General features: G+C 51.6%; 1 protein-coding gene across 1 annotated transcript in view; it reads right to left on the bottom strand.

Moving 5' to 3' along the window:
- The window catches only part of DOC2A (double C2 domain alpha), an 82,241-nt gene that overhangs the window by 11,093 nt on the left and 45,682 nt on the right, over positions 1–25,466 (bottom strand). Inside the window, exons 4-7 of the mRNA XM_040356119.1 lie at positions 22,130–22,239; positions 20,718–20,844; positions 18,346–18,405; positions 8,913–9,070 (exon numbers count right to left, since the gene is read on the bottom strand). Of these exons, the coding sequence (XP_040212053.1) occupies positions 8,913–9,070; positions 18,346–18,405; positions 20,718–20,844; positions 22,130–22,239 (455 nt within the window). The remainder of the gene's footprint in view (positions 1–8,912; positions 9,071–18,345; positions 18,406–20,717; positions 20,845–22,129; positions 22,240–25,466) is intronic.

Below are 25,466 nucleotides of genomic sequence, written 5' to 3'. Positions count from 1 at the left end.
AAACAAGGCCACCTATAGGGGGCCGCCACACGCTACTGATGTACACTAACGTGCAAAAGTCTTAGGCAGGTGTGAAAAAAATGCTGTAAATAAGGAATAATTTCATAAATAGAAGTGATAATAGTTTATTTTGTATCAATTAACAAAATGGAAAGTAATTGAAGAGAAGAGAAATCCAAATCAGCTTTTGCGGTGACCGCCCTTTACCTTCACACCGGCATCAGTTCTTCTAGGTACACTTACGCCCCATACACACGATCGGATTTTCCGACAGCAAAAGTCCGACGTGAGCGTTTGAACGTAAATTCCAACCGTGTGTAGGCTCCATCGGACTTTCGCTGTCGTAATTTCCGCCGATCAAAGATTGAGAACTTCAATATTTCCGACGGAAAAAAATTCTGATCGGAAATTCCGTTCGTCTGTAGCAATTACGAAGCGCAAAATTCCGACGCATTCTCGGAAAGCATCGAACTTCATTTTCTCGGCTCGTCGTAGTGTTGTACGTCACCGCTTTCTAGACAGTTGAAAGTTCAGAGAACTTTTGTGTGACCCGTGGGTATGCAAGCCAAGCTTGAGCGGAAGTCCGTCCAGGGGCTTTTCCGACGCAAAATCTGATCGTGTGTACGGGGCATAACACTCAGTTTCTGAAGGAACTTGGCAGGTAGGTTGTTCCAAACAATGGCCCGGATTCAGGTAGATTTGCCCCTTTGTTACGGAGGCGCAGGGCAGCGTTTTTGTCCTGCGCCTCCGCAAATTTCCTGCGCTACCCGCGATTCACGGAGCAGTAGCTCCGTAAATTGCGTGTGCGCTGTGTAAACTTTCCCTGCGTAAGGGCGCCTAATGTAAATGATCCCGTAGGGGGCGGGAATCATTTAAATTAGGCGCGCTCCCGCGCCGAGCGCATGCTCCGTCGGGAAACTTTCCCGACGTGCATTGCGGCAAATGACGTCGCAAGGACGTCATTTGCTTCAAAGTGAACGTGAATGGCGTCCAGCGCCATTCACGAATCACTTACGCAAATTACGTAAAATTCAAACGTCGTGGCGCGGGAACGACGGGTATACTTTAGCATTGGCTGCCCCTGCTATTAGAAGGGGCAGCCTTACGCTAAACACGCCGTACGGAAACGACGTAAATTGCGTACGCAGGGCTCGCGTAACGTTGTGAATCGGCGTTAGTATGCAATTTGCATACTATACGCTGACCACAATGGGAACGCCCCCTAGCGGCCAACGCAAGAATGCAGCCTAAGATATGAAGGCATAAGGAGGCTTATGCCACGCATATCTTAGGCTGTAGTCGGCGTAACAAGCTCTCTGAATCAGGAGAACTCGTTACGCCGGGGCAAGTAAGCAATTGCGCTGCGTAACTACGGTTACGCAGACGCAATTGCTTCTTGAATCCGGGCCAATGTCATTAAAGTGTGCCGTTTAGGAGCCATTCAGATATCACCGCACAAAGCCCAGGACCTCATATGACGTTCGGCGGTTGTAAAGTGGTTAAAGCGACGCAGTGCCGAATCACAAAAAATGGCCTGGTCATTAAGGGGGAGGGGGGGGGGTGAAACCTTTCCGGGGCTGAAGTGGTTAATTGATTAAAATAAACTATTAACACTTCTATTTCTGAAGTCAGTCCGCGTCTGTCTGTCGCAATCTGTATCTGTCAGTCTGTGTCTGTGTGCATTTTAATGTTGCTAGGGGGGGGGTCCTGTGTGGGAAGGTGTTGCATTGTGTGCGGTGTTTAGTCTGTCTCCCCCCCCCCCGCTATCTCTCCATCTCCCCCGGCTCCTATGATGGATCTGCCCCGCCGCGGGGCACGCCGCTCGCATCCTAATCACCGGACGCTCCCGGCGTCTCCGCTCACTGAACAGCGCCGGAGATCTCTCTGCAGCCGCTCCGCTACCCTGTAACAAATCTCCCGCATTGATTTCCTCGGCACGGATCGATCCCGGTAATATCTGCCCCGCCAGAGGACAATAGCCGGCGGTTTTGTAAGCGCGCCTCATCGTCCGGCTGTGCCGGGGGGAAGGGCAGAGGTCGTATTTTTTATGAACCGCTGGAAAGGGAAGGATCTCATGAAGACGTTTAACCCCTTCGAAGCCCCAAACTACATTCACCCTCAGCAAAAACTCCGATCAATTCACCCTCCTAAATCATTGTTCTTCTTACCGACCATGTGACCGCTGTGACAGCCAATCACACACACGTGATCAGGACGCCGCCTCCTCCTCCTCCCGCCAATAATTCCTATATTTAAGGCCGGATTCACACTAGTGCAGTGCGAATTTCAGCTCTGTTATCTCTGCAGAGAGATAAGAGAGCTGTTCAGCAGATCAGCTCTGTTTTAGCTGAGAATTTGGAGACCTGGGAGAGGTAGGGTTGCCACCTGTTCGGGATTCACCCGGACAGTTCGGGTTTGGAATCATGTGTCCGGGTTTCAGACTGTCTGAGACCCGGACACATTATTCAGACTGGACTAAATCTCCCCCCTCCCCCTTCTCTCTCCTGCCTCTAAGTAAGTATGCTAAGGTAAATCAGGGCTCTCAGAGCACTCATTACATCAGAGCTCCCCTTTACACCAGAGACCACAGTGCTCACACTTACATCAGAGTCCTCGCCATACACCTGAGCATCCCTTACATCAGAGTCCCCCCTTACAATAAAAGGGAACTCTGCGGACTCAGATGTAAAGGGGGAACTCTGCGGACTCAGATGTAAAGGGGGAAGTCTGCAGACTCAGATGTAAAGGGGGAAGTCTGCAGACTCAGATGTAAAGGGGGAAGTCTGCAGACTCAGATGTAAAGGGGGAAGTCTGCAGACTCAGATGTAAAGGGGGAAGTCTGCAGACTCAGATGTAAAGGGGGAACTCTGCAGACTCAGATGTAAAGGGGGAAGTCTGCAGACTCAGATGTAAAGGGGGAAGTCTGCAGACTCAGATGTAAAGAGGGAAGTCTGCAGACTCAGATGTAAAGGGGGAACTCTGCAGACTCAGATGTAAAGGGGGAAGTCTGCAGACTCAGATGTAAAGGGGGAAGTCTGCAGACTCAGATGTAAAGGGGGAAGTCTGCAGACTCAGATGTAAAGGGGGAACTCTGCAGACTCAGATGTAAAGGGGGAAGTCTGCAGACTCAGATGTAAAGAGGGAAGTCTGCAGACTCAGATGTAAAGGGGGAAGTCTGCAGACTCAGATGTAAAGGGGGAAGTCTGCAGACTCAGATGTAAAGGGGGAAGTCTGCAGACTCAGATGTAAAGGGGGAAGTCTGCAGACTCAGATGTAAAGGGGGAAGTCTGTAGACTCAGATGTAAAGGGGGAAGTCTGCAGACTCAGATGTAAAGGGGGAAGTCTGCAGACTCAGATGTAAAGGGGGAAGTCTGCAGACTCAGATGTAAAGGGGGAACTCTGCAGACTCAGATGTAAAGGGGGAAGTCTGCAGACTCAGATGTAAAGGGGGAAGTCTGCAGACTCAGATGTAAAGGGGGAAGTCTGCAGACTCAGATGTAAAGGGGGAAGTCTGCAGACTCAGATGTAAAGGGGGAAGTCTGCAGACTCAGATGTAAAGGGGGAAGTCTGCAGACTCAGATGTAAAGGGGGAAGTCTGCAGACTCAGATGTAAAGGGGGAAGTCTGCAGACTCAGATGTAAAGGGGGAAGTCTGCAGACTCAGATGTAAAGGGGGAACTCTGCAGACTCAGATGTAAAGGGGGAAGTCTGCAGACTCAGATGTAAAGGGGGAAGTCTGTAGACTCAGATGTAAAGGGGGAAGTCTGTAGACTCAGATGTAAAGGGGGAAGTCTGCAGACTCAGATGTAAAGGGGGAAGTCTGCAGACTCAGATGTAAAGGGGGAACTCTGCAGACTCAGATGTAAAGGGGGAAGTCTGCAGACTCAGATGTAAAGGGGGAACTCTGCAGACTCAGATGTAAAGGGGGAACTCTGCATCTGCTTGTGTGATTAACTTCATATGATTAGAGATTTTATTTAATAGCAACATCTATGCATACTATGAAAAAAAAAGAAATTGCTGTGCGACTCTGAAGTGTTCGGGTTTAGCTTGGAGAAAAGGTGGCAACCCTAGGGGGGAAGTGTATTGAGGTGTATTGAGGTGAATGAGAGAAATCCTGAAGAGAAATGAACACATCTGCGAATCAGATGCGTGCCCATAGAAGATAATGGGCCTGAATTCGCACCTGAGCCGCACCGCAATGCCTAGAAAACGCACACGTTTTTTTGCGGCAATGCGCAGTATGCATCGCACATATGTGAACCAGCCTCTTTGAAATCAATGTATTTTATAATGTTATATGAATTGAATGCGGTTTAAGCCACAACCAATTCACGTAGGTGTGAACCCGGCCTCAAGGTCCGCAGGGAGGAAGCCACAAGCGGGTATCGCATTGCAACGGGTGAGGTCAGCGGGTTTGTTTACAAACAAATCTCATGTGGTCATCAGAAGGGGGCCGGATCACACCCAATTAAATAAAGGAAATAGGAGCGCGCACCTGTACGCAACGGCGCCTGTCACCGAGTTCTAGAGTAGAACCTTGTGTGGTCACCATAATTGGCGGTCAAGATGAACGCAAAGACTTGCAGCTGTAATTGCAGAGAAAGGGGGTTCTACAAAGTATTGACTCTGGGGGGCGCCATACAAATGTACCCCCCCCCCCACACTTTTCACATATTTATTTGTAAAAAAAAAAAATTGAAAACCATTTATCATTTTCCTTCCACTTCACAATTATGTGCCACTTTGTGTTGGTCCATCAAATAAAATCCCAATAAAATCCATTTACGGTTTTGGTTGTAACATTTCAAGGGGTATGAATTAGAGGTCGACCGATATATCGGCTGATATTTGGCCGTTTTGGAGAAATCAGCATCGGCCGATTTTTATCCAAATTAGGCCGATATTTTACATGGCCGCTAGCGGTGCCACGGATCCGGAGCTAGGCCGAAGCCACGGCCTTTCCTGATGCTGTGACCGTGGCGGCAATCCGCGGATTGCCGCCGCGGTCACAGCATCAGGAACGACCGCGGCTTCGGCCTAGCTCTGGAGCCGCGGCCATCTTGGTACACCCAGAGGAGGAGGGGCCCGCGCTCGTGGGACACACACCGCTCTCTGGTGTCTGTAGCAGGGGGGGGGGGGGGTGTCTATACTGGAGGGAGAGGGGGTCTGTACTGAGGGGGGTGACACCATTTTTTTTTTGCACCAGTGCCGCCTGCCAGTGCCAATTAGTGCCACTTGCCATCCAGTGCCATCTGCCAGTGGCAATACCAGTGCCACCATCCACTGCCAATTAGTGCCACCTTCCATCCAGTGCCATCTGCCAAATGCCACCTGCCAGTGCCAATACCAGTGCCACCATCCAGTGCCAATTAGTGCCACCTTCCATCCAGTGCCACCTGCCAGTGCGATCCAGTGCCACCTACCAATGCCAACTAAAGCCATCAGTGCCACCTGCCAATGCCAACCAGTGCTAACTATTGCCACCTGCCAGTGCCAATTAGTGCCACCTGCCAGTCAGTGCCAACCAGTGCCACTTGCCAGTGTCACCTGTTAGTGCCACCTGCCAGTGCCATCTGCCAATCAGTGTCTATTAGTGCCACCTGCCAGTGTCAATAAGTACCACCTGCCAATCAGTGCCATCTGCTAATACCATCTTTTAGTGCCATCCAGTGCAACCTGCCAGTGCCTTCTGCTAGTGCCATCATCCAGTGCCAATTAGTGGCATCCAGTGCCACGAGCCAGTGCCACCCAAAAAAAAAATATATTGGCTTAAAATATGGGCCGCAAAAATCGTCATCATATATCGGCCATCGGCCGCCCAGATTTCTAAATATCGGCATCGGCATTGGCCAGAGAAAAACCCATATCGGTCAACCTCTAGTATGAATCATTTTTCAAGGCACTGTACCTATAAAGCCTTCAGCTGCAGCTGATAAATGCCGAGGTACAAATGATAGATGCCGCTGCCCGATCGGCGTGTGCCTTTAAGCTATTCGCACAGATGGCGCGCAGTCGCTGTGCGTTGCGGCTCTAAATAGTCATGTGAATTGATTATCACGTCTCGCCTGCGCTCAGCACATCACCTTCATGTGACTAACAAGGGGGGTGACGCTGAGAAAGCCGGCGAGGATTAAATAAGGAAGCGGCTCTGAAATCGGGGGGGGGGGGGGGGGGGGAATTGCTTGAAATAATAAGCGCTTCATCTAGGTGTGACATCGCCACCCACGGGGTGAGAGCTCAGAGGGTGACAGGTCCTCCTCCGGCACAGCCGGCATTGGCAGCACACAGCAGCCGCCGAGCTGCTTTCTCCGATGTCACCGGACCATGAAGCCATCATGTCACCGATGTCACCATAGAAAGTAAACAGCCCTTTCTTCTTTAAGACCCGGCCTGTCATATTCATGGGAAGAGGACAGAGGGTTGCCGTGGGTGACGGACAGAGGGACGCCGTGGGAAAAGGACAAAGGGACGCCGTGGGAAGAGGACAGAGGGATGCCGTGGGAAGAGGACAGAGGGACGCCGTGGGAAAAGGACAGAGGGACGCCGTGGGAAAAGGACAGAGGGATGCCGTGGGAAGAGGACAGAGGGACGCCGTGGGAAAAGGACAGAGGGACGCCGTGGGAAAAGGACAGAGGGACGCCGTGGGAAAAGGATGCCGTGGGAAGAGGACAGAGGGATGCCGTGGGAAGAGGACAGAGGGACGCCGTGGGAAAAGGACAGAGGGACGCCGTGGGAAAAGGACAGAGGGACGCCGTGGGAAAAGGATGCCGTGGGAAGAGGACAGAGGGATACCGTGGGAAGAGGACAGAGGGACGCCGTGGGAAAAGGATGCCGTGGGAAGAGGACAGAGGGATACCGTGGGAAGAGGACAGAGGGACGCCGTGGGAAAAGGATGCCGTGGGAAGATGACAGAGGGACGCCGTGGGAAAAGGATGCCGTGGGAAGAGGACAGAGGGACGCCGTGGGAAAAGGATGCCGTGGGAAGAGGACAGAGGGACGCCGTGGGAAGAGGACAGAGGGACGCCTAGGGGAAAATGACAGAGGGACGCCGTTGGAAAAGGATGCCGTGGGAAGAGGACAGAGGGACGCCGTGGGATAAGGACAGAGGGACGCTGTGGGAAAAGGACAGAGGGACGCCGTGGGAAAAGGATGCCGTGGGAAGAAGACAGAGGGACGCCGTGGGAAAAGGACAGAGGGACGCCGTGGGAAAAGGATGCCGTGGGAAGAGGACAGAGGGATACCGTGGGAAGAGGACAGAGGGACGCCGTGGGAAAAGGATGCCGTGGGAAGATGACAGAGGGACGCCGTGGGAAAAGGATGCCGTGGGAAGAGGACAGAGGGACGCCGTGGGAAAAGGATGCCGTGGGAAGAGGACAGAGGGACGCCGTGGGAAGAGGACAGAGGGACGCCTAGGGGAAAATGACAGAGGGACGCCGTTGGAAAAGGATGCCGTGGGAAGAGGACAGAGGGACGCCGTGGGATAAGGACAGAGGGACGCTGTGGGAAAAGGACAGAGGGACGCCGTGGGAAAAGGATGCCGTGGAAAGAAGACAGAGGGACGCCGTGGGAAAAGGACAGAGGGACGCCATGGGAAAAGGATGCCGTGGAAAGAGGACAGAGGGACGCCGTGGGAAGAGGACAGAGAGGGACATTGTGGCGGTCAATAAGGCCTAGAGAATAGCAGGTTAGGCACTTCCTAATGGCTCCGTCCCTGGGAATAGTAATGAATAATGGCCAACAGGCCCTCTTACCAGACCCAGCAAAATCGCAACCAGCCGGCCGGCCGCCCCCCACAAAGTGCCGCCCTAGGCCTGGGCCTTGTCGGCCTAGGCCAGAATACATCCCTGGTCTCACCAGTGCCCATCAAATGCAGCCTCACCAGCGCCCAACAAATGCAGTCTCACCAGTGCCCATCAAATGCAGCCTCACCAGCCCCCATCAAATGCAGCCTCACCAGCGCCCATCAAATGCAGTCTCACCAGTGCCCATCAAATGCAGTCTCACCAGTGCCCATCAAATGCAGTCTTACCAGTGCCCATCAAATGCAGCCTCACCAGTGCCTATCAAATGCAGTCTTACCAGTGCCCATCAAATGCAGTCTCACCAGTGCCCATCAAATGCAGCCTCACCAGCGTCCATCAATGCAGCCTCAACAGCGCCTACCATATGTAAACTACCAGCTCCCACCAATGCAGCCTACCAGTGCCCATCAATGCAGCCTCAACAGCACCCATCATATGTAAACTACCTGCTCCCATCAATGCAGCCTCACCAGTGCCCATCAAATGCAGCCTCACCAGCACCCATCAACGCAGCCTCACCAGCGCCCATCATATGTAAACTACCAGCACCCATCAATGCAGACTCACCAGCGCTCATCAATGCAGCCTCAACAGCGCCTATCATATGTAAACTACCAGCTCCCACCGATGCAGCCTCACCAGTGCCCATCAATGCAGCCTCACCAGTGCCCATCAATGCAGCCTCACCAGTGCCCATCAATGCAGCCTCACTAGTGCCCATCAATGAATGTTTGCTTGCCTCCATTCTTCGGTATTCGGGACACAGACACAGTCCTCTGGGTGTGCCTGCGCCTCTGACACTATGTATGAACAGAGAGGCGGCTGCCTGCTGATTCTGAGACTCAGTTGCTTGCTAAAGAGAGAAGAGAGTAGGAACACCAGTGGCCAGGCTCCCCTAGGCAGCAGTGCACCCTAGGCGGCTTCCTAAATTGCCTAGTGGTAGCATTGACCCCCCCCGGTTACATAACCACACCCGTCGGATCAACTCGAATGCCGGCTTTGCCTTCCCATAACCCCTTTGCTTCTGGTTCCTGTGCAATCACATGGCTATCCCCCGGGGGGGCGAGGTTGAAGGTCACCCTATAGGAGCAGTACTGGGAGTACTCACGTTTTGACGTAAGGGTCCGAGAAGCCGTTGACATCCATGGCGGCGAGGTGAGCGCAGCGTACGATCCCCACCACCAGTCCGCCTCGCTCGGCGCTGTACGTCAGCGACAGGAGGATCCTCCCCCTCTCCTCCAGCTCCCACTCCTGGCAGCGCTCCAGCTGAGGACACAAAGCACAAAGTCAGTGGATTGCGTGTGACCGGGAGATAAACTCCGAGTTTCTCACAATGTGCCTAGTGCCTGGTACACACCATCGGATTTTCATCGGACAAAGCGCAGGACTTCTGTCCCGAAGGGCGTTGGCCGTGAACTTGTATTGCATACAAACGGCAAAGAGTTGTCGGCCAACAAACACGAAAAACTACGTGGTTTTTCAGCTCTTTAGCGCCACCTTTTGGACAACTTCTGCTAATGTTGTGTTACGGTGAGCATTGCTTCTGAGCATGCGTGTTTGTACTTTGGATTTTTTTTTCTTCGACGGACTCGTGTACACATGATCGGATAATCCGACGCCACACACTTGTTGTCGGAAAATTTTGAAGCGTGCTATAAAACATTTGCTGTCGGAAAATCCAACAACAATTGTCCGATGGAGCGTACAGACGGTCAGATTATCCGACAACATCCTGTCATCACACAAGTCCCGTTGGAAAGTCTGATCGCGTGTACGGGGCTTTAGAAGGTCCGATAGAGCCCGCCTCATTGGCTGGTTGGAGGACACCCAGCATCATCTAGCTCTTTCCTCCCCGGCCTGACTGCCCTGTCCCACCTAGGGTGACCACGTGTCCCGGAGTCCCGCATTTTGCAGGTCTGTCCCGGGCACCTTCGTTCCAGGACAATACAGTGTCCCAAAATGAAACTGACTCAGCCACCCCCCCCCCCCCCCGGCCAATCTGATGCCCCCAAAAAAGGCCGCCACATCACCGCTTTACTCACTGACAGTACTTGTCCTGGCCGGGAATGCCTGGAGGAGCACAATCCCCGCCCCCTGCTTGTGATTGGAGAAATCATAAATCCCGCCTCTTGTGTCCAATCACTGTGCTGTGATTCGTTACACCACAAGCTGATTTGTGGGAAGTGGGGTGTCCCTGAATGGAAGTTTGGAAATGTGGTCACCCTAGTCTCCACCCCCTTTCATTCATTGGATTTCAGTTCTTTCCATCATGGAGGCTCCGCATCACATGTGGGCATTTCCCGCTGGAGTCCCGTGATCGGTCCCTGGAGCTGAAGAACGAGGAGAGCCGTGTGTAAACACACCTTCCCTGTTCTTAACTGTGGCGCCGTCATCGATCGTGTGTTCCCTAATATAGGGAACCACAATCAATGACATCACACCTACAGCCACACCCCCTACAGTTAGAAACACATATGAGGTCACACTTAGCCACTTCAGCGCCCCCTAGTGGTTAACTTCCAAACTGCAATTGGGATTTTCACAGTAAACAACGCATTTTTATAGAATTGTTTGCTGTGAAAATGACAATGGTCCCAAAAATGTGTCAAAATTGTCCGAAGTGTCCGCCATAATGTCGCGTTCACAAAAAAAAAAAAATCGCTGATCGCCGCCATTAGTAGTAAAAAAAAAAAATGATTAAGAAAAATGCAATAAAACTATCCCCTATTTTGAAAACGCTATAAATTTTGCGCAAACCAACCGATAAACGCTTATTGCGATTTTTTTTACCAAAAATATGTAGAAGAATACGTATCGGCCTAAACTGAGGAAAAATATGTTTTTTTATATATTTTTGGGGGATATTTATTATAGCAAAAAGTAAAAAATATTGTTTTTTTTTCAAAATTGTCGCTCTATTTTTGTTTATAGCGCAAAAAATAAAAACCGCAGAGGTGATCAAATACCACCAAAAGAAAGCTCTATTTGTGGGGAAAAAAGGACGCCGATTTTGTTTGGGAGCCACGTCGCACGACCGCACAATTGTCAGTCAAAGCCACGCAGTGCCGAATCGCAAAAACTGGCCAGGTCCTTTAGCTGCATTTTGGTCCGGGTCTTAAGTGGTTAACTAAAAACGGCGCGATCGCGCGTCTGCTAACAGGCAAAGTGTCGGAAATGTGCGTGATTTTGCATGCATTCCCGACATGCGTAGATGTGAACTTAGCCTTTTTTTTCCCCATCTTGGTGCTGCTGATCTCCTCCGGCCTCTTTCAGCCACTTCGGGGGAGATTCAGAAAGAGATACGACGGCGTATCTCCTGATCCGCCGTTGTATCTCTGAGATCCGACGGTCGGATCTATGCGGCTGATTCATAAGAATCAGGTTCCGCATAGATCTCCCTTAGATCCGACAGGTGTAAGTGACTTACACACCGTCGGATCTTAGGCCTCGTACACACGACAGAGAAACTCGACGTGCTTGGCACGTCGAGTTCCTCGTCTCGTTTTGGGATGAAGCCGCCGAAGAGCTCGGCGGGCCGCCTTCTCCTATAGAACAACGCGGCCAACGAGAAAATAGAGAACATGTTCTCTATTTTCTCGTCGAGCTCCTCGGCGGCTCCATCGAGCCAAAACTGTACAGACGACAGAGATTCTCGGCAGAATCCGGGTTTTGACCGAGTTTCTCGGCGAATTCTGCCGAGAATCTCTGTCGTGTGTACGAGGCCTTAGGCTGCAATCTCCCGCCGGCCGCTAGGTGGCGCTTTGGTTTTTTACGCGACGAATATGCAAATTCCGTTTTCCGCCGATTCAGAAACGAACGCCCGCCTGTCGCTTTTTTTTTACGTCGTTTGCGTTTGGCTTTTTCCGGCGGATAGTTACCCCTGCTATATGCGGCGTATCCAATGTTAAGTATGGCCGTCGTTCCCGCGCCGAGTTTTGAATTTTTACGTCGTTTGCATAAGTTGGTCGCGAATACGGATGGACGTAATTTACGTTCACGCCAAAACCAATGACGTCCTAGCGACGTCATTGGGAGCAATGCACGCCGGGAAAATTCACTGATTTAAATACTACACTCCCCCTAGCCGCTGAATTTGAATTCCGCCGGGGGATTTACGATACGCCGGCGCAAGTTTCGAGGTAAGTGCTTTCTGAATACTGCACTAGCCTCTCAAATTTGCGCCGGCGGATCGTAAATCAGATAGATTACGCGGATCTAAAGATCCGCTAATCTATCTGAATCTAGCCCTTCCTGTCTACACACGTTGGCCGCTCACCATTGTTCTGGACCGGCTTCCTGGTGAAGCGCGCCGACCTGCGTCAACACGCCAACGCAGGAGAACAATTATGGACAGTTGTCATCCTATATCAGAAAGCGCCTATAGAAATCCCCCCATGAAAAGGATTCGTCATCCTCGCCCCGGACCGGCGCTTCTTTTCATGCTAAATGCTTATTTTATTTTTTTTGACGCCATCAGATCCGCCTTCGCGAATGCCAGCAGATGAGGTCGAGGACGCACACACACACACACACACGTACATTCATTGTGGGGGGGAAATATGCGGCGGATGCTGCCACAGGATGTACAGAGCGCGCGGCGCGCGGCTGTCAAGGCCGTCGCTGGAAGCGTCGTCGCATTCTAGATCTGTGCTGGGTGCTCTCAGCGCGGCGTGTGTCCCCCATCCCCCGCAGGATGGGGGGGGGGGAGGATATGATGTGGGAGAATAGAGAGAAATGTCACAGAGGGGGAATGCGGGGGATCGATGGAGGTAAGCGGGGATCGGAGGGGGAACGAGGGATGAATACATCTGAAGATAATGAGAACGGAGGGAAACACAAAGACAGCGAAGAGAGAAGAATGAATAATAGAGGGGGGGGGGGGGGGGGGGGGGGGGGGGGGGGGGAGGGGAGGAGGAGGAAGCCGCGTCGGAAATTGTAACATTGCGGGAAGATGTTACAGAGCCAACCCTCCGAGTCCGAGGCTTGCTTCACGCTGCTGCATGCGTCGCGCGTTAGGCAGCTCATTGAAACGAATATTACAAATCAGATTCCGAATCGGAATACTTTATTAAAGAGGAACTGCAGTCTGCTCACATAATCTGTGATAAAAAACATCTTTTGCCGTTCTGAAGCTTCCCTCCAACCACTTTGCCTATTATTTTCTATATACTGTGATTCTGTACTCGCCAAATATGCTGCAGAAATCTCCCTCCACGGAGTCTGGCTGCAGCCATCTTAACTGTGGGCAGCTGAAGCTGCTGCCTGTTCACTTCCTGGATTTACACAGAGGCGCACCTCCAGCTCTGCAGCTCTCATTGGCCCTCTTTTGACTCACCCCCTTCCCTTCCTACGAGTGAGAGAGAGGGAGAGAGAGCTGTGCATGATGTCATAAGCCTAGGCTAGGCCAGGGGGTCTCCAAACTTTCTAAACAAAGGGCCGGATTACTGTCCATCATTGGTATCAGTGGGAGGAATAGTGTCCCATCATTGGTATCAGTGGAAGGAATAGTGTCCCATCATTGGTGTCAGTGGGAGGAATAGTGTCCCATCATTGGTGTCAGCAGGAGGAATAGTGTCCCATCATTGGTATCAGTGGGAGGAATAGTGTCCCATCATTGGTATCAGTGGGAGGAATAGTACCCCATCATTGGTGTCAGTGGGAGGAATAGTGTCCCATCATTGGTGTCAGTGGGAGGAATAGTGTCCCATCATTGGTGTCAGCAGGAGGAATAGTGTCCCATCATTGGTGTCAGCAGGAGGAATAGTGTCCCATCATTGGTATCAGTGGGAGGAATAGTGTCCCATCATTGGTATCAGTGGGAGGAATAGTGTCCCATCATTGGTGTCAGTGGGAGGAATAGTGTCCCATCATTGGTGTCAGTGGGAGGAATAGTGACCCATCATTAGTATCAGTGGGAGGAATAGTGTCCCATCATTGGTGTCAGTGGGAAGAATAGTGTCCCATCATTGGTATCAGTGGGAGGAATAGCGTCCCATCATTGGTGTCAGTGGGAGGAATAGTGTCCCATCATTGGTGTCAGTGGGAGGAATAATGCTCCATCATTGGTGTCAGTGGGAGGAATAGTGTCCCATCATTGGTATCAGTGGGAGGAATAGTGTCCCATCATTGGTGTCAGTGGGAGGAATAGTGTCCCATCATTGGTGTCAGTGGGAGGAATAGTGTCCCATCATTGGTATCAGTGGGAGGAATAGTGTCCCATCATTGGTGTCAGTGGGAGGAATAGTGTCCCATCATTGGTATCAGTGGGAGGAATAGTGTCCCATCATTGGTGTCAGTGGGAGGAATATCATCTCGTATCAGTGAGAGGACCAGTGCCCCAAGGGCCTGATTAAGGCAAGCAAAGGGCCGCATCTGGCCCCCGGGCCACAGTTTGGAGACCACTGGCCTAGACTAATGACCAGGCAAGAAACAGGAAGTGGGCTGTATAAGGGATTTACTGGCAGAATTATTTTTTTACTATACAAAGTTAAAACAACAACAAGGGCAGAAGATTAAATACAGTGGAACCTCGGATGACGAGTATAATCCATTCCAGGAGAATGCTCGTAATCCAAAGCACTCGCATATCAAAGCGAGTTTCCCCATAGAAGTCAATGGAAATGAAAATAATTTGTTCCTCATTGACTTCAATGGCATGCAATACCGCATGTGGCCAGAGGTGGGGGGAAAAAGCCAGAGGACAGCTCAGCTGACCTTGGAAACACCCGAGAATGGAGTATTTCCGAGCATTTCCGAATGGCTTCGAACGGCTCCGGCACCCCCCCCCGCACCTCAGGTCAAATGTGGTACTGCACCCCCCATTAGCTTGAATTCTGCTCATTTTGCGAGACAACGCTTCCTGCTCTGGTGACAACTGAGAACAACAACCCACACATATACCCGGCAATGGGATGGTTGTTAAGATAAGGTACATCCTGTGCTAGTACCCAGCCGTGGGTCGCGGGCGCGCGCCCACGACCCGGTCCGAAGCTCCGGGACCGCGGGACCCGATCGCGCTGGAGTCCCGCTATCGGTCCCCGGAGCTGAAGAACAGGGACAGCTGTGTGTAAACACGGCTTCCCCGTTCTTCACTGTGGCGCCGTCATCGATCGTGTGTTCCCTTTTATAGGGATACACAATTGATGATGTCACACCTACAGCCACACCCCCTACAGTTAGAAACATATATTAGGTCACACATAACCCCTCCAGCGCCCCCTTGTGGTTAACTCCCAAACTGCAACTGCCATTTTCACAGTAAACAATGCATTTTAAATGGTCCCAAAAATGTGTCAAAATTGTCCGAAGTGTCCGCCATAATGTTGCAGTCACAAAAAAAAAAAAAAACGCATTACGCATTAGTAGTAAAAAAAAATAAAAAAAAATAAAAATGCAATAAAACTATTCCCTATTTTGTAAACGCTATAAATTTTGCGCAAACCAACCGATAAACGCTTATTGCGATTTTTTTTACCAAAAATAGGTAGAAGAATACGTATCGGCCTAAACTGAGTAAAAACATTTTTTTTTATATATTTTTGGGGGATATTTATTATAGCAAAAAGTAAAAAATATTGCATTTTTTTCTAAATTGTCGCTCTATTTTTGTTTATAGCGCAAAAATTAAAAACCGCAGAGGTGATCAAATACCACCAAAAGAAAGCTATATTTGTGGGGGAAAAAAGGACGCCAATTTTGTTTGGGAGCCACGTCGCACGACCGCGCAATTGTCTGTTAAGGCGACGCAGTGCCGAATCGCAAAACCTGGCCGGGTCCTTTAGCTGCCTAAAGGTCCGGGTCTGAAGTGGTTAAAGGAACCTATTTAGAAAATAAAAAAATGAACCTTTACAACCCCTTTAAATAAAGGTGTTGTATCGAAGTGCGGCCATCCTGCATTTCTTTCTTCTTGTGAAGAAGCAGCACAAGTAGCCTATCAGTTCATGTGCTGACCGAAAGCATGCTAAGAGGAGAAGAGAGCGGAGTGAGCCCATCATGGTGCTGCTTCTCTTTTCACAGGTCCGGGGGTGACCCGGGCTCAGAGGAATGTGGGTTGTATGATGCTGGCCATCAGACTGAAGACAAACAACTGCTGAGGGGAAATCTCCAGCTTGAAGTTGGATATTGCATTTAATTCTACAGTAAGATCACTTGCACAGTTCATGTTCTGTATATACCGTGTTTCCCCCGAAAATAAGACCTACCCCGAAAATAAGACCTAGCAGGATTTTCGGGGAGCAATATAAGCCCTACCCCGAAAATAAGCCCTAGTAAAATGTGTTAAAAATGTTAATCCACCTTGGAGGTCTTCTCCTCTCCTCCTGGCTGACACCCGCCCCCCCTCCACAGTGCACGGAGCTGGGCAACACCAGTGATACAGCGGCTCCCCCCCTCCACTTTCTTCCCGCTCAATGCCTGCAGCCCCTCCCTCCTCAGCGCACAGGTGCCAGCGGGACACCGTCTCCCCCCTTCTCCACTCTCCTCGCGCCCGACGCCCATGGCCCCCCCTCCCAGTGCATGGAGCGGGCCAATGCCAGTAAGACAGCGGCTCCCCCCTCTGCTCTCCTCCCGCAGCCCCTCCCTCCTCGGTGCATGGAGCGTACAGATGCCAGCGGGACACCGGCTCCCCCCTCCTCCCACCCGACGCCTGTGGCCCCCCCTCCCAGTCCATGGAGCGGGCCAACACCAGTGATACAGCAGCTCCCCCCCTCCACTTTCTTCCCGCACAATGCCTGCAGCCCCTCCCTCCTCAGCGCACAGGTGCCAACGGGACACCGTCTCCCCCCTTCTCCACTCTCCTCGCGCCCGACGCCCATGGCCCCCCCTCCCAGTGCATGGAGCGGGCCAATGCCAGTAAGACAGCGGCTCCCCCCTCTGCTCTCCTCCCGCAGCCCCTCCCTCCTCGGTGCATGGAGCGTACAGATGCCAGCGGGACACCGGCTCCCCCCTCCTCCCACCCGACGCCTGTGGCCCCCCCTCCCAGTCCATGGAGCGGGCCAACACCAGTGATACAGCAGCTCCCCCCCTCCACTTTCTTCCCGCACAATGCCTGCAGCCCCTCCCTCCTCAGCGCACAGGTGCCAACGGGACACCGTCTCCCCCCTTCTCCACTCTCCTCGCGCCCGACGCCCATGGCCCCCCCTCCCAGTGCATGGAGCGGGCCAATGCCAGTAAGACAGCGGCTCCCCCCTCTGCTCTCCTCCCGCAGCCCCTCCCTCCTCGGTGCATGGAGCGGACATATGCCAGCGGGACACCGGCTCCCCCCTCCTCCCACCCGACGCCCACGGCATCCCCTTCCAGTTCACGGAGCGGGCCAACACCAGCGGGCATCCCGGAGCAGAGAAGAGCCCAAGGAGACCATGCGACCGCCAGGTCAGCTGAAAGAAAGGTACGGGTAATGCCCACAAAGAAATCACAAAGGGAGACACACTGCACCCCACATTCCTAAAAATGTAATTGCATACGGTAATTCTATGAGGATGGATTTTAGGTTCTGACCTGACAGGGAGGGGGAGGGGGGGGATATGACAGGGGACCCACTAGATAAATTACACAGCAGAAGCACTATGTAATCTATTATGATTTAAAGGAAAAGGATTTTTTTTTTTAGGGTTACAACCACATTAAGATCATTGGCCCAGATTCAAAGAGATCTGCGCTATATTTGCGGAGGCACAGGGCAACGATTTTGCCCTGCGCCCACGCAAATATTTTGCGCTGCCCTCGATTCACGGAGCAGTAGCTCCGTAAATTGCGAGGGCGCGCCGGCAAAATTGCCCGGCGTAAGCGCGCGCAATGTAAATGATCCCGCCGGGGGCGGGAATCATTTAAATTAGGCGCGCTCCCACGCCGAGCGTAGAGCGCATGCTCCGTCGGGAAACTTTCCCGACGTGCATTGCGGCAAATGACGTCGCAAGGACGTCATTTGCTTCAAAGTGAACGTGAATGGCGTCCAGCGCCATTCACGAATCACTTACGCAAACGACGTGAAATTCATGCAAATTTCACGTCGCGGGAACGGCGGCTATACTTTAGCATTGGCTGCCCCTACTATTAGAAGGGGGCAGCCTTACGCTAAAGATGCCGTACGGAAACTCCGTACCTTGCGTACGCAGGGCCCGCGCAACATTGTGAATCGGCGTAAGTATGCAATTTGCATACTATACGCTGACCACAATGGGAGCGCCCCCTAGCGGTCAACGCAAGAATGCAGCCTAAAATCAGCGTGGCATAAGAGCCTTATGCCACGCAGATTTTAGGCTGCAGTCGGCGTAACGAGTTCTCTGAATCAGGAGAACTCGTTACGCCGGCGCAAGTCAGCAATTGCGCTGCGTAACCTATGGTTACGCAGGCGCAATTGCTTACTGAATCTGGGCCACTGTACATATCGTAAAAAAAATAAGACATCCCCTGAAAATAAGCCCTAGTGTGTTTTAGGTTGCCAAAATTAATATAAGACCCGGGCTTATTTTCGGGGAAACGCGGTATCAGCATCTTTATTTTCTGTCTTTACAGTGAATTGTGAAGATTGTAGATTGTCTCACCTCCTTGAGGTAACACGAAATTCCTCGCAGAGCGGCTGACATTGAGGAAGGAGAGGCCAGCTAGGAGGAGAAGAAGAAAACACAAAACAAGAATTCAGGGAGACAGTTCTTATGTGAGGTTCTATCTGCGTGTGCTGACTTCCATTGGAAGGAGCTGTCCCTCCCGGTGGTGCTGAACGTTCCCTCTTCCCAAGGAGCTGCTCTCGCTATCCAATGGGGTAGATTCAGGTAGCGCCGCGCACTTTTTACGGAGGCGCTGCGTTACGTTTTTATGCTACGCCTCCGTAAATTAATTGCGCCATACGCTTGATTCAGGAAGCAGTAGCTCCGTAATTTGCGGAGGCGCTCCATAAAAATGGCCCGGCGTAAGCGCGCGTAATTTAAATGATCCCGTAGGGGGCGTGGATAATTTAAATTAGGCGCGTTCCCGCGCCGAACGTAGTGCGCATGCTCCGTCGGGAAACTTCCCCGACGTCGCAAGGACGTCATTTGCTTCAAAGTGAACGGAAATGGCGTCCAGCGCCATTCACGATTCACTTACGCAAACAACGTAAAATTTTAAATTCGCGACGCGGGAACGACGGGTATACTTAGCATTGGCTGCCCCTGCTAATAGCAGGAGCAGCCTTACGCAGAACCCCGACGAACGCAAACGACGTAAAAATGCGTACGCAGGGCTCGCGCAGGGTTGTGAATCGGCGTTAGTATGCAATTTGCATACTATACGCTGACCACTACGGGAACGCCACCTAGCGGCCATCGTAAGAATGCAGCCTACGATACGACGGCATAAGAGCCTTATGCCAGTCATATCTTAGGCTGCAGTCGGCGTATCGAGCTCTCTGAATCAGGAGCAGCCGATACGCCGGCGCAACTAAGCAATTGCGCTGCGTAACTATGGTTACGCAGACGCAATTGCTTTCTGAATCTACCCCATTCATTCCCAGCCCAGTGTTACTCAGGAGCCGTCCCGCTGCCAGCGCTGAAATGAACCTTTCCCTGTAGGAGCCGTCCCGCTGCCAGCGCTGAAATGAACTCTTCCCTGTAGGAGCCGTCCCGCTGCCAGCGCTGAAATTAACTCTTCCCTGTAGGAGCCCTCCCGCTGCCAGCGCTGAAATGAACTCTTCCCTGTAGGAGCCGTCCCGCTGCCAGTGCTGAAATGAACTCTTCCCTGTAGGAGCCGTCCCGCTGCCAGCGTTGAAATTAACTCTTCCCTGTAGGAGCCGTCCCGCTGCCACCGCTGAAATAAACTCTTCCCTGTAGGAGCCGTCCCGCTGCCAGCGCTGAAATGAACTCTTCCCTGTAGGAGCCGTCCCGCTGCCAGCGTTGAAATTAACTCTTCCCTGTAGGAGCCGTCCCGCTGCCAGCGCTGAAATGAACCTTTCCCTGTAGGAGCCGTCCCGCTGCCAGCGCTGAAATGAACTTTTCCCTGTAGGAGCCGTCCCGCTGCCAGCGCTGAAATTAACTCTTCCCTGTAGGAGCCGTCCCTGCTATTAATCCCAACTGTGCCTTCAGGAGCTCCCTAATCTGACCTGATGGGAACTTTTCCACTCCCCCCCTACCCAATCTCCTTGTGGTGCCTCCCCACCTCACATAATACCGCAGGGCCAGATTCACAAAGAACTACGTTACGCAGCGGCGGCGTAACGTATCCCATTTACGTTACACCGCCGCAAGTTTACAGCGTAAGTGCCTGATTCACAAAGCTCTTACCTGTAAACTTGCGGCGGTGTAACGTAAATGCGCTCGGCGCAAGCCCGCCTAATTCAAATGGGGCGGGCACCATTTAAATTAGGCGCGTTCCTGCGCCGAACGTACTGCGCATGCTCCGTCTGGAAAATTACCCGACGTGCATTGCGCTACATGACGTCGCAAGGACGCCATTTACGTTAACGTAAATGGCGTCCAGCGGCATTCACGGACGACTTACGCAAACGACGTGATTTTTTTAAAATTTCGACGCGGGAACGACGGCCATACTTAACATAGGCTAGTCCACCTACAGGGCAGCCTTAGTTTTACGTGGCGCATCTCGACGGAAACGACGTAAAGTTAGAGCGACGGGTAACGCGGACGTTCGTGAATCGTCGTAACTAGTGATTTGCATATTCTACGCCGACCGCAATGGAATCGCCAACCTAGCGGCCGGCCTAGAATTGCATCCTAAGATCCGACGGTGTAACACTGTCGGATCTTAGGGCTATCTATGCGTAACCTGATTCTATGAATCAGCCGCATAGATACGACAATCGTATCTCAGAGATACGACGGCGTATCAGGAGATACGCCGTCATATCTCCGCTGTGAATCTGGCCCACAGTGCCCAGGGCAGTCACCCCTTGTCCTGGCCCTGCCCGCCCTTATTCACTTACAGGAATCTGACGCTCCAGACAGATGTTGAAGTGCTTCCTCTGCCCGGGTTTTAGTCTGCGCAGGGGGACTCTCGTCTCTCCGATAAACTCATTATGACTTAGTTTGTCTTCGTCACACACAGAGATCCTGAGAAAACAGAACAAAGGACAGGGCTTCAGGGGAGGTTCCACTTTCTGAGGTTTACAGTCTCTCACCTTTTCTTTTGTGATTTTAATCAGTTTAGTTATTTATTTCTGCTTGCCAGGCATAAGACTTGCTTATAGGATTCTATAGTATCCGTAGATAGACTTGCTTTGTGTCGTATACCAGAGCAGAAATCAGTGGCGGGGCGTCCAAAAGGGGCACATGGGCGCTGCCCCTCTCTCTCCTGGCACCGCTCTATCACCATAGATAGATTCAGGCATTGCCTGAATCTATCTATGGTCGCCGCTGACACCCCCTATTCAGGTGTCCGGCCCCTTTTCGGACATCAGGGACCTGAATTACAGTGGCGGGGTGTCTTTTGGAAGCACCTGATAGGTACCCAAAAATGTGAACAGCGAGCGCCATTCTGGGCGCTCGCTGTTCACTCAGCGTTGTTTTAGCAAGGCAAAGAAATTTACTTTGCTAGAACTGAACCGCCTCTCAGCCAATCAGGTGCTCAGGTCTGTTACCTGTCACCTGATTGGCTGAAACGTCGGGCACTGTGATTGGACGCCTGATAGAGAGGACAGAAGAAGACATCGGGGAGCGTGGACGTGCAGGTACAGTGGCTGCGTTTGATGGCACCGCGGCTGCGCTTGATTGCAGGGCCGTCTTCATAGCATCATGGGCCCCTGGGCAAAGTAATGCTCTGGGGACCCTACAATGGAGACAGTGCAGAGAGCTGGGGGGATATCTGGGATGTAGAAGGGCAGCCCGGGCTGCCCCAATTTCGGGGCAGCCCGGGCTCAAGGATCAGCTGCTTTGGGGAAAGGGCAGGGGCCCCCATGCAGCTGGGGCCCCTGGGCAGTGCCCAGGTGTGCCCTCTCATTAAGACAGCCCTGCTTGATTGGCACAGTGGCTGCGTTTAATGGGCAAATGGCTGCGTGTGATGGGCACAGTGGCTGCGTGTGATGGGCACAGTGGCTGCGTTTGATGGGCACAGTGGCTGCGTTTGATGGGCACAGTGGTGGCAATAGATGGGCACAGTAGCTGCGCTTGATGGGCACAGTGGCTGCAATTTATGTTTTTTTTTCCAGTTTTTTGCCCCCCCCAAAAAAATGTTGCGCACCAGCCGCCACTGGCAGAAATTAATAAAGGAAATAATAATTCCCGCTGGGAGACAGAAAGACGCATCTGCACCGCACAGAAGGAAGCAACAAAGAAGAAATAACAATAATAAGGCCACAAATGGAACTATTCTGATTCCCAATTCTGATTGGCTGCTCACCGTAGAATCTTCTTCCCCATGTCTTCTGAGGTGATCCCGCAGTACGTCAGGCTTTCGTTCCAGGTGGGGTTCAGATTGTTTCGTACGGTGCGCGTCTTCAGCTTGTTTGCCTGAAAAGGGGAGAAAATCATCATCGCGTAAAGCCATGGAGGTGTGAAGAACAAAAGGATGAGCTTTTTGGTGAAAATGGAGGGGAAACATCTTTATTTTAAAGGGTCATGGCCGGTAAATAACACAGTTAACAAAAATGCTAAATATAATTTTTCCTGTGCAGGACAGCTTTAGGTCAGGGCAGGTGATTTTCAAGTAGAATTGTAGGACATGCTCAGGTCAGGGCAGGTGGTGTTCAGGTAGAATAATGGGACAGGCTCAGGTCAGGGCAGGTGATGTGCAGGTAGAATAATGGGACAGGCTCAGGTCAGGGCAGGTGATGTGCAGGTAGAATTGTAGGACAGGTGATGTTCAGGTAGAATCGTGGACAGGCTCAGGTCAGGGCAGGTGATGTTCAGGTAGAATCGTAGGACAGGCTCAGGTCAGGGTAGGTGGTGTTCAGGTAGAATCGTAGGACAGGCTCAGGTCAGGGTAGGTGGTGTTCAAGTAGAATCGTAAGACAGGTGCAGGTCAGGGTAGGTGGTGTTGTGGTGGAGTCGTAGTACAGGCTTAGGTCAGAACAGGTGATGTTCAGGTAGAATCGTAGGACAGGCTTAGGTTGTGGCAGGTGATGTTCAGGTAGAATCGTAGGACAGGTTCAGGTCAGGGTAGGTGTTGTTGTGGTAGAGTCGTAGTACAGGATCAGGTCAGGCAGGTGATGTTCAGGTAGAATCATAGGACAGGCTCAGGTCAGGGCAGGTGATGTGCAGGTAGAATCATAGGATAGGCTCGGGTCAGGGCAGGTAGTGTTTAGGTAGAATCGTAGGACAGGCTCATGTCAGGGCAGGTGGTGTTTAGGTAGAATTGTAGGACAGGCTCAGGTCAGGGCAGGTGATGTTCAGGTAGAATCGTAGGACAGGCTTAGGTCAGGGTAGGTGTTGTTGTGGTAGAGTCGTAGTACAGGATCAAGTCAGGGCAGGTGGTGTTCAGGTAGAATCATAGGACATGCTCAGGTCAGGGCAGGTGATGTGCAGGTAGAATTGTAGGACAGGCTCAGGTCAGGACAGGTGATGTTCAGGTAGAATCGTAGGACAGGCTTAGGTCACGGCAGGTGATGTTCAGGTAGAATCGTAGAACAGGCTTAGGTCAGGGAAGGTGGTGTTCAGGTAGAATCGTAAGACAGGTTCAGGTCAGGGTAGGTGTTGTTGTGGTAGAGTCGTAGTACAGGATCAGGTCAGGCAGGTGATGTGCAGGTAGAATCATAGGATAGGCTCGGGTCAGGGCAGGTGATTTTCAGGTAGAATCGTAGGACAGGCTTAGGTCAGGGCAGGTGATGTTCATGTAGGATCGTAGGACAGGCTCAGGTCAAGGCAGGTGGTGTTCAGATAGAATTGTAGGACAGGCTCAGGTCAGGGCAGGTGATGTTCAGGTAGAATCGTAGGACAGGCCCATGTCAGGGCAGGTGGTGTTCAGGTAGAATCATAGGACATGCTCAGGTCAGGACAGGTGGTGTTCAGGTAGAATCATAGGACATGCTCAGGGCAGGTGGTGTTCAGGTGGAGTCGTAGGACAGGCTCTGGTCAGGGCAGGTGATGTTCAGGTAGGATCGTAAGACAGACTCAGGTCAGGGCAGATGATCAGGTAGACTCGTAGGCAAGGCTCAGGTCAGGGCAGGTGATGTTCAGGTAGAATCGTAGGACAGGCTCAGGTTAGGGCAGGTGGTGTTCAGGTGGAGTCATAGGACAGGCTCAGGTCAGGGCAGGTGATGTTCAGGTAGAATCGTAGGACAGTCTCAGGTTAGGGCAGGTGGTGTTCAGGTAGAATTGTAGGTCAGGCTCAGGTCAGGGCAGGCAGTGTTCAAGTAAAACCAGCTCAGGGCAGGTGGTGTGCAGATAGAATCATAGGACAGGCTGAGGTCAGGGCAGGCGGTGTTTAAGTAGAACCATAAGACAGACTTAGGTTAAGAAAGGTGGTGCTCAGGCAAAATCATAGGACAGGCTCAGGTCAGCATAGGCAGAGTTCAGCAGAAATCATAGGACAGGCTCAGGTCAGGGCAGGTGATGTTCAGGTAAAATCATATGACATGCTCAGGTCAGGGCAGGTGATGTTCAGGTGGAGTCGTAGGACAGGCTCTGGTCAGGGCAGGTGATGTTCAGGTAGGATCGTAAGACAGACTCAGGTCAGGGTAGGCAGAGTTCAGCAGGAATCATAGGACAGGCTCAGGTTAGGGTAGGTGGTGTTTCTGTAAAATCGTAGGACAGGCTCAGGCAGAATGGTAGAATAGGAGCAGGTCAGGGAAGGCAGTGTCCAGGCAGAATCCTATTACAGGCTCAGGACAGTTGGCATAATGCCAGCAAAGTCTTGTCAATGGTTAGGTAGGTAGATGAGCAACATAATTCTAAGCAGGAACCAGCAGAGATCATGTGCCCACTTACCTAGTGTTTCTGTAACGGAAGCAAATCTGAAACAACCTTTTCTTCAAGAAAGATATTTCAGCATTTTATTACTTTTTATCTATCCAGTAATATCTTGAACATAACTTTTACTTAGCATAGGATAGAGTAAAATGTTCCTTTAAATCTATTTGTTTTTCTCTCATTTGTTTCCTCCAAGTCTCTGACCTCATAGGCCAATCGCTGCACCATCTGCCATTTTTTACCCCAACACCCGGCCCCTGTGGTCTCGGACACACAGCACAGAGCAATATATTATATGATTAGCATTGATCGAGGCGCGGCTAGGGGAGTCCAGAATCTAACCAGGGAGACTGCCCTGATTAGATTAGCACACAAAACAGGCATTAATAGGCGAGCGCAGAGGGAGCGTCATTAATCAGAGTCCTGATGCAGCGCAACAGACCGCTGTTAGGCGAGTGATTATGGGGAAGCAACTATTGGAATAAAGGATTAAATGTAAAATGTAGAGCAGTTAAACAAACACACAGCCCAGCCAGCTTTGCCAAGGATAAAGAGCAGCTGGCATGGCATGGGTTGATCTTCAGGGCACACAGAAGGATATTTAAAGAAAAACAGCGACCCATGAAATTCGGGCCCATGGCGATGTAGCACGGTCAGATTTACCCATTTGAAGTCACAGGTTTCTACAACCTCTCTTTCCTAGGCATACCTTCCCTGTCCTGTTACAGCTTTTGTATTGGGTGACTAAATCAAAAATGCCAACTGTCCCGGATTTGCTGGGACAGTCCCGCATCTTGGACCTTGGTCCTGATGATGCTGTGTCTTGGGCG

Source organism: Rana temporaria, chromosome 6 (assembly GCF_905171775.1).
Source record: "Rana temporaria chromosome 6, aRanTem1.1, whole genome shotgun sequence".
In the NCBI taxonomy this organism is placed as follows: Eukaryota; Metazoa; Chordata; class Amphibia; order Anura; family Ranidae; genus Rana; species Rana temporaria.
Note: the sequence above shows the minus strand (reverse complement) of the source record. Positions and strands in the feature narration are given on the sequence as shown.